Raw genomic sequence first — 9,419 nt, 5'->3', positions numbered from 1 at the left:
GGGTTCAAATGTACCTTTACAGCTACCACTTGGAAAAACCCTCACTAACTGGAACTTCAGAGAGAAAAATTAGCAAGCTGATCGTTGTCTCTGATAGTAAATAATCATTTAAAATACACAATTGTTTTTCTGACTCTCCCAGTCACCAGAGCCATGTCAATCACAATCCCTGTGATCTGAACATACCCACACCAATTTCTTTCCAGTGTAAATCAAGTCCTCTGGGTCTCCCTGATGATAGAACTATCAGTAGGATGCCATCTCATGCACAATTTTAAAGTTGATCCCATTATGTGATAAAGAGAAAAAAAAAGCTCAGCATATTTATTGTAGGCAAACAAGGTTATACACATATATAGTGTTCAGATCCTCTCACTAGACCTGCATTCTTGGTACCCAAAGCAACCTTATTCAACTTGTGCACAAAGGCAATCTCTAAACACTAGGTTATGATAATAATTACAGGAATGTAAACACTCCCTGCAGGCAGTTGTAGCAAAGGATACTTTCCTGGGCTGCCTATGGGCTCTAAGTATTTTCAACAGTTCTGGACAAAGTTGCTTAAATTTGTCTTTATGTATCTCCATATCCTCATAGCATTCCAGAGGGGCAGGGTATATCTCCTGGGTCAGTTGGCTCAGCTTGGCTGTGCAATGTAGAAGCTTCTTTAGGACAAGCAGAGAGATATCATTATGACAGAAGTTAACTTTGAGGAGCTGGGAGCATTTACTCAGGGCAGGCAAGAGGGCTTTGAAATGAGAGTCCCTCATTCCACACTGCTCTAGTTCCAGAATCTGCAGGGTACTTGTGACTTTCTCAAGGATGAGCCCTGGAAGTTCAGGGCCTGCATCAGATAGAAAGATAGAATTCAGCTTCAGATGCTTGAGCTTAGAAATAGTCAGACAATCTGGCAGGTACTCCAAGTCGGACTGTAAGAGCCAAGGACAGTCAGTAATGGACAAGGTCTCCAAAGGATTCGGCAGACAGCTAAGAAAAGAGCAAAAGATTATTTTTGTAAAATGGTAGCAAGAGATTGGTGGGCTCACTAGCATGTCAGTTAACACTTTAACCAAAATTAATCTCTCCATATGTTGGGATCAGCTTCCTTTCAGGTGTGTCCCTAAGAGGCCCTTGGCCTGTTCTCTACCACAACTGTGTCCCCGTCCCCCCATCAACAAATCCAGTGTCACATGTTTTCCATTTACTCAACCCCTTTCTTGTCTCAAAGCAACCTTTTACAAGTGACCAATTAGAAAAATTGTCACACATATCTGAGCACAGAACTCATCTGTTGAGATATGCTATGTTACTCATTGCTAGGTTCACACTGATCAGACCATTCACAAGTCTTACAAACTTGTAAGGAAAAGGAGATGTGTTTTCTGTGGTCTGGAGAATGCTCTCAATCTTTTCTTACCTGAGCCACTCTTCAAGGCCATCTTCTAGAAAGTCGATATCATTCAAATAGAGATGCTGGAGATTGAGAAAGTTGGAGAACTGAGACAACAATGTGCTTTTCCACTCATCTTCCTCATCTTCCTCATATTCCTCATCTTCAGATGCAATCATGACAGACTTCTTAATTCCCTTTAGCATGAGTGTGTGAAGATTTTTCATCTCCTCCATGTAAGGAACAAGATCTACCAGAAGTTCAATTCCCCAATGACTTAGCCATAGCTCCAGGAGACAATTTAAATCCACTGATTTCAAGACATTTATGACAGTAGGGTCTGGTGAGTCCCAACTGTGCAGCTTCTTACAGCATAGGTGAATGGAGGATTTTCTCGGCTGTACCCACTGCAACAAGTATATGGTCCATTCATCCAAATTGGCCTTGAGTTCAAAATCGGTTACCACCTTAAAATGTTTCTTTCTACGAGGGTGAGGACAGGTATCCACTGGCTTTTTCTGTGCTATGATCTGTGGTGAGAGGTCATCGTCATGGGATCCAGCCAGTTCGCCCCAGAAGTCAAGGTGCATATCCTTCCTCAAATCAAGGACTCTAAGTTTGTACCTACTGTGGTTGGGAAAGGTAGAATTATAAGATACACTTTATAGACCACTTATTGTCAAAACTTCACACTTAAGCTACCTTTCTCTTCCAAATGTCCTTTCCCCTATGCCTCTTATCAAGCCTTAAGCTCATGTTTAGTTAAAAATGAATCTTTAAAAAACTACTGCTCAATCTCTCTTCCTTTTATTCCAATCCATTTAATCCCAACAACATTCCACTTAAGCCTATGTTTAACAAAAACAAGACAGTTTATTCCTCAGGAGCTGTGTTCTCCATATTTGCAAATCATTTGCCCTGATGGCTGGATATCTCTAGGCTTATGCTATCAGAATCCACAGCTCTTTCTTTTCTGAACACACAGAGCCTTCCTCCACCCTAGCTGCGTCTTGCTTACCTGGAAGGAATCCTTTTTTGAAGCAGGACATCCAACCCATCAAGCAGTGCTTTCAAAGAGTCCAGGTGAAGTTCCTCTATCAGGGCTCCTACAGGAAGGCATGGGAATGGCCAGGCCGACACTATTGCAGTCAGGACTTTTGTGCGCTTGTAAGTGATGGCTCCTTTAAGCATCTCTGGGAATAGATGACAGGGAAGTTTCTTCAGAGCAGAAATGGCCAAAGATTCCTTCTTCAGTAGAGTGTATTTTGCCATATAAAATAGTGTGGGTGGAGAGTCAAAGCTCATTGTGAGTGGTTTTCAGAGGAAATGATTCTGCAAGGCAAAAAAACAAAGGCACCATTCAGAAAATTTTGAAAGCCTGTCTTCCAAACAAAGCCTTCTCTGGGCAATGTTACTTATGTGCTGGTGGTAGTGGTTGGAAGTTATGCATTTTGATGACTAGAAGTTAGGTTTAAAGCTATAAATCTGGTATATGAAACCTTCTAATGCCTGCTTTTCTTTCCCAAATATGCTTTTTCAATTCCAACCACAGCTCACATTCATACACTCCACTGAGGAGTCATCAAGGTAAACTACAGGATCTGGAGAGATGGCTCAGTGGTTGAGAGCACTGACTTCTCTTTCACAGGTCCTGAGTTCAATTCCCACCAACCACATGGTGGTTCACAACTATCTGTATTGAGATCCCATGCACTCTTCTGGTGTATATAAATACAATGACAGTGTACTCACATATATAAAATAAACAAATCTTTAAAAAAGGAAGCTCACATTTTGATGATAAACAGACTTTCAACACCCCAGGCCCCGGAGGAACAAAGGAAGATGCAAACGACTCTATTCCCAAACTTCCCCCAGTTCCCATCCTATCAGCTGACCCTGCCTAGAATATAGGACATCTGTGAAATAGGCATTAGAAATTGACTTTAATATTTGGTTATCACATTTTTCTCTTATAACTGTATTAAAAAGTAAATAAAACCAGAGATGCATGTACAAATTTTAAAGGCATTATTGCATAAAGCTATATGAATATATTTTTGTCAGTACTTGATTTTTTTAAAGGTTTGATAGTATACATTGAAATCTTACTAGTTACAATAAGCATGAAGTACATGTAAAACAAAACATAGAAAGGAAATAGTCAAAGCTTCCTTGGTGTGTATAGAATAAATATATTGATTTTTTAATTAACAAAAATTTGCTACAAGGCTATCTTCTTAGCTCTTGAGTTATTATTTAAAGTCTAGGTATACCTCATTTACACATGTACTGGTATTTCAACCAAGGAGGAAAGTGGGCTGCAAGCCTGTCCTGTCCAAGCTACAGAGAAGTACAGGATGGTAAAGAAACACTGAACAGAGTCTGCAAAACAGTATTAGCCATGGCCAAGTTCTACAATGTATATAAAGCAACTGCACACAGGACTATGAGGTTGAGTTGATAATTTACATGTTAAAATCAGAAACTTACTAGCTCAGTGTCAAGGTAGTTTACATCTAGAGATCCAGAACATCCTATCTGAGCTCTCCAAAAAGTAGTGTGAGCCCCCCCCCCAAAAAAAAATTAGTAGAAAATGATGGTTCACATTTTTAATTTGAACACCAAGACAAGGGAAGCATCATCATGCATATATGAAGACCTCATCATGCACGTACGATGACATCCTCTTCACAAGGAGGCTATGTATCCACCACTAGAGACAAAGAACTTTTTTTGTTATTGTTATAGTGTCTTAGCACTTGCTATCTTTAATCTTGCAGTGTAGCTCACTGTGTCTCTTGACCAACAATACCAGGATTAAATAGGCCTACATATCAGCACAGGTTAGGTGTTGGTGGCACAAGTCTTTAATTCTCTTAATCCCTTACTCAGGAAGTAATATCAGAGTTCTAGACAAGCCTGGTTTACAGAGCCACTAACAGGAAGGACATCAAGCGTTATGCAGAGAAGCCCTGTCTTTACCTTTACCTAGCACCTCCAGAAAAGATCAACACAGTCAAAGCACATGAATACTCTCATTGAGATCTCTAGAATTTCCTGGAGTTCAATATCACTCTAATATTCAGAGTGGGACTGTCTCAAAAATAGAGACTCCAAAAAAAAAAAAAAAAAAAAAAAAAAAAAAAAAAAAAAAAAAAAAGGCTTGCTATAAGCAACATACACTGGTCTGATGGTTAGCTACCCTAATGCTGAGGCAGGAGAACATTTATAGATTCCACATTTAGCAGGATTATGTTGGTAAACCTCATCTCAATAAAAATCAATAAACTAAACCTAACACAAACGACACATTGAGGTGAACTTAAACTAGGCTCTGTTTAGTGAGATCCAGTGACCCAATGGGGCTAAGGAACTTACCTGATCTGAAAGCTTTAAAAATCTGTAGAATCACAACCCAATCGAGGTAAGCAGCTACTGCAAGTGGCTGTAAGCTTCACAACCCTGAGGGTCTCAGGCTGCTCTATTTATACATTTCCATAGAACCACACCTTTGGAGCCACACCCTCTCAACTGAAGTCACAGTCTGATTTAACAGTTGAATTACAACACACTTCTTCATTTAGGGTTTAAGATGGTTTCAGGGTGGATTGGATAAGATTCCAACCCAGGAAAAAAACATAGAGCAATTAAATGTTTATGAACACATTCACTGACACAAGTATTGAACACAGATTTGTTAGATACAGATTTATAAACTCAGTTTTATTTTGGTTTTTATCTGTTTGAAGTTGGGTTTCATGGTGTACCCAAGGTTAGGTTGCACTCAGTATGTCACCCATACTGGGTCCCAACTCTCAAAATTCTTCTGCCTCTGACTTCCCTATAATATGTTGTGAGCTGCCTCATCTGTGTAAATATTATTTTTATGTGAACATAGTCCTGAGGGAGTCAGCTTAGGGTTTAAAGAACTGGTCCTCATGATTGACCTGAAATATAAAGCAGAGAATGTCAGTGTTAAAATACCTTTGGCATGGTCTACATTTGAATTTCTTCTGGAGTTTTAGACCTCTGCTTTGCTAATGTTTGCAAAGGACTAGGATGATGTGAGGGCATTCATCCTGTGACATTGATGTTTAAAATGCAGCTCAGTTGAAGTGGTATCTATCTAGCATGTATACACATTTATATAGGAGGCAGGAGGACAGCCAAAAGCTTGAGTTTGGCCTGAGATACATTATGAAATCAGGTCCCAACCAATAATACTGACACCTGTGGTCCAGTATCAGAGAACAGCTTAATAGTAAGACTTAAAGGATCAGGCAGTTAGATCATGACTCTTCTTTTTCTGTTTTCAAAGCCTCCATTCCACAAACTGCATCAAGGAGAGCCCTTGAACTCATCCAGCTAGCTATATTCATAATCCCACCCAGTTACAACCATTGATCCAAAACAAATGCTAAACTTATTAAACAAAAAATGAAAACAGACACTGGGGGAGGGCACCTTGGAAGAGAGACATTTGCCACAAACAAACCTTAATAGGACCCCAGACCTTATCATAACTGAATCCATGGTGGATGTACCATTCAGATCATAAAACTCCACATGTAATAAGTACCCCAATCAAACACAAAAACAAAACCTAGTACATTATAGTCCATACTTCTTGAAAAGTCTCTAAATGTACTAACCTTGCTTTGGATTTCTGTTATTCAGCTTCTGGATAACTTTTCTGATTTACTCACCTATGCCAACCTGTAACAAGGTATTTGTTCTTAAAATATATTAAACACCAAATATAGGCTAGATAATAAAGTCCCAGCCAAATTTTGGATTAAACCCATTTCTGAATAGATTTTTTCCTGGAGAATACACAACACCATAGAACTGTGTCTATCTTGGTGTATCTTCTAGTTGTCTCAAATACAAACCCTCATCAGTCTCAGCATGTAGATTCTCTCACAAGAACTGACACAGACAATATTGAACTTTGTCTCACCAGATACTAAATACTGCTCTTTTGAATTTCAGTCTCCTTTTGAAAGATTATTTAGACAAAGCCATGATGGACCAAAAACTACTCCTCCATTGCTGGTGGGAGTATAAATTTATAAAACAGCTTAAGAAATAAATTTGATGTTTCTGGGGAACCTGGAAGAAGTCCTACCCGAATATCTAGTTAATATGACTTCTGGGAAAATACCCAGAAGATGCTCCAACATCCCGCAGACTCTTGCTTATATATGTTCATAGGAGCTTTATTCATAAATGGCAGAAACTGGAAACAACTTGGATGTCTCTCAATTGAAGAATGAATAAAAAAAATGTACTACATCTTTATAATGATATACTATTCACCTATTAAAAACAAAACATCATAAATGTGACAGGAAATTGGATGAAACTTGAAACCATCATCCTGAGTGCCATGGACACCCAGTGTCAAAAGCACACATATGGTATATACTCATTTATAAATGAGTACCAGCCCTAAATAAAGGTACTATATTAAATTACACAAGCACAAAAATGTTGAATAAGAAAGAAGACCCAAGCTAGGAAACTTGAATCTCACTAAGAAAAGGGAATAAAATAGTTGTAAGAGACACATGAAGTGAGGGAGGTGATAAGGGGAATTCATGTTCAGGACCAAGCATAAGGAAGTGTAGATTGCCATGAAAATGAATAGCAATGTAAAATTGACTGAGATGAGGAGTTGGGGCATTTCCCCAGGATTACACAGAGACCTGCAAGAAAGCAGGTGCATAAGAATCAATGGAGATAACTTTTTCTGTGACTCATTATATTGGGGATATAGAACCAGAAATGGCCACCTCCTGTAGCCAGCATCCCAGTGCAAGACCAGGGGGTAAAAGAGAGACTAAGAGAATGGTGAGCTAATAACTTGCCAAATTTAGACCTATCTCAAAGGTAAGCACCTATCAATAAAACTATTAATGATACTCTGTTATGCTTGTAGATAGGAGAAAGTTGTCCTCTGAGAGGTTCCGCTCAGCACATGACTCAGGAATATGCGTACTCACATTCGAACACTGGTTAGAGCTTTGGGACACTTATGGATCAATAAGAGGAATGATTGTATGTACCAAAATGATAGGAAATTTACAGGGATACCTACAGAGACACCTAACCTAGACTGCAGGGGCTCTCAGAGACTGGACTACCAATCAAAGAACATACTCGGGCTGTACCTTGGTCTCCTGCACATAAGTAACATATATACAGTTTGGTCTTTATGCGAATCCCAAACACCTGGAGAAGGGGCTGTTCTAAAAGCAATTGCCTGCACATGGGATATGTTTCCTTGGCTAGGCAGCCTTGTGTGGCTTCAATGGAAAAGGAAGTTTCTAGCCTTGCAGAGACTGGAATTGCAGAGTGGGAGATATGAGGTGTACCTGCTCAGAGATGAAGCAGTTTATGGAGGAAGAATTGTGGGAGTGTGTGAATGGGAGGGAGATAATAAACAGGATGAAATGTGAATAATTTAAAAAGTAAATTAAAATTTTAGAAACTGTAAAGAAAAGAAGAAGAAGAAGAAGGAGGAGGAGGAGGAGGAGGAGGAGGAGGAGGAGAAGGAGGAGGAGGAGGAGGAGGAGGAGGATGGGTAATAGCTATTCCTGGTTGTCAACTTGATTATTTCTGGAAAGAGCTACAATCCAGAATTTTAAGGCTCACCTGAGATCCACCTTTTAAGGCTGTAAGATACAAGTTTCTTACTTGGATCTTTGAATAGAGACCTTGAGGCATAATGGCTAAGAATTCCAAGAGATTAAGGCTTGGAGATATCTGAATTCAAGGTCATCTGTGACAAAGCAAGTTCCAGACCCAGGTGTGGTGGAACACACCTATAATCAGGGTCACACATTCTAATAGTGCCACTCCCTGGGTCAAGCATATACAAACTATCACATTACACTCCCTGTCCCCCAGAGGCTTGTTAACCATGAGTCTATATGGGTCCTACCTAAACATAACTAAATGCAAAATACATTTAGTACAGTTTCAAAAGTCCCCATAGTTTATAGCTGTCTCAACAATGTTATAAATCCAAAGTTCAAAGTCTCTTATTGTCTGTGAGTTGTTTCTTGGGTATTCAGAGCTTTCAGGGGCTAGTATCCAATTAAATCAGTGACTGCATATTATGTCTGTTCTTTTGTGACTGAATTACCTCACTCAGGATGATATGTAGTTCAAAAGAAGGAAGGTTAAAATGTGGAAGCCTCTGTCCTTCTTAGAAAAAATAAATAAGTGTACAGTACCCTCTAAGAGTGTGGTATACCTAGACATTAAAATATTAATAATTCAAGAGCAAAGAATGCAGCCTGGTGGCAATCCTTGGTATTTAAAAATCCTCATGTTTAATATTTACACACTAAGAAAATTTTGACAATTTTCATGTTATGTATTGTTTTATATGTACTTTATGCTCACTGTAACTAGTAAGTTTTCAATGCATACTATCAAACCTTTAAAAAAATCAAGTAGTGACTAAAAATATATTCATATAATTTTATGTAAAAATTCTTTTAAAATCTGTATATTTATTTCTAATTTTTAAAACAAATTTGTTTAATTAAAAAAATCTCTTGTTAGATTCATCCAGGCAGTTACCTGTAATCCCCAAAGCAAGACAGTCAACCAACTCCAAAAAGTCCAAACTTGGCATCTCCTTTTTTGTCATCAAAGCAGTCTTCAGATCAGTAACTCCTTTTTCATCTTTGAGGACTGCAACATACTTCTTTCTCCTTGGCTGGTTCCATTCCATGTTAGCAGCTTTCCTCAGCAGATACACCATTGTTCTTGAATCTTGAACATTTTGAGGTCTCCAAGACAACCTCACTGTTATAGTTTCTTGTTTTAATGTCTGGAAGCAGGGACTGGGGTATTGTTGTGATTGGGACTTTGTATTTGGAATGTAGTAGAATTCTTTAAATGGAATATCCGAGAACCTATGACTTAAATGGTCTCAGACTAGGCTTTGCATCCAACAGTCATCCACAGTGATGAAGCTGCAGTCATTTGCTGGTAGAAATGACCTGCCACT

The 9,419-nt window shown here is 38.8% G+C and overlaps 1 protein-coding gene across 1 annotated transcript; it reads right to left on the bottom strand.

Annotated features, from left to right (window-relative positions):
* Positions 1 to 407: 407 nt before the first annotated feature.
* On the bottom strand, positions 408 to 9,170 carry LOC308429232 (oogenesin-2-like; the record flags this gene model as incomplete). Its single annotated transcript, XM_080927964.1, has 4 exons — positions 408 to 987; positions 1,418 to 2,017; positions 2,409 to 2,583; positions 8,987 to 9,170. The coding sequence occupies 4 exons, from the start codon at positions 9,168 to 9,170 to the stop codon at positions 408 to 410; spliced, it is 1,539 nt and encodes a 512-aa protein (XP_080784090.1).
* Between the last annotated feature and the right edge of the window lie 249 nt (positions 9,171 to 9,419).

The sequence above is a fragment of the Micromys minutus genome (assembly GCF_963924665.1).
Source record: "Micromys minutus genome assembly, chromosome: 13".
Classification (NCBI taxonomy): domain Eukaryota; kingdom Metazoa; phylum Chordata; class Mammalia; order Rodentia; family Muridae; genus Micromys; species Micromys minutus.
The sequence above is the reverse complement of the archived record's forward strand: the minus strand, read 5'-3'. Positions and strand labels throughout refer to the sequence as shown.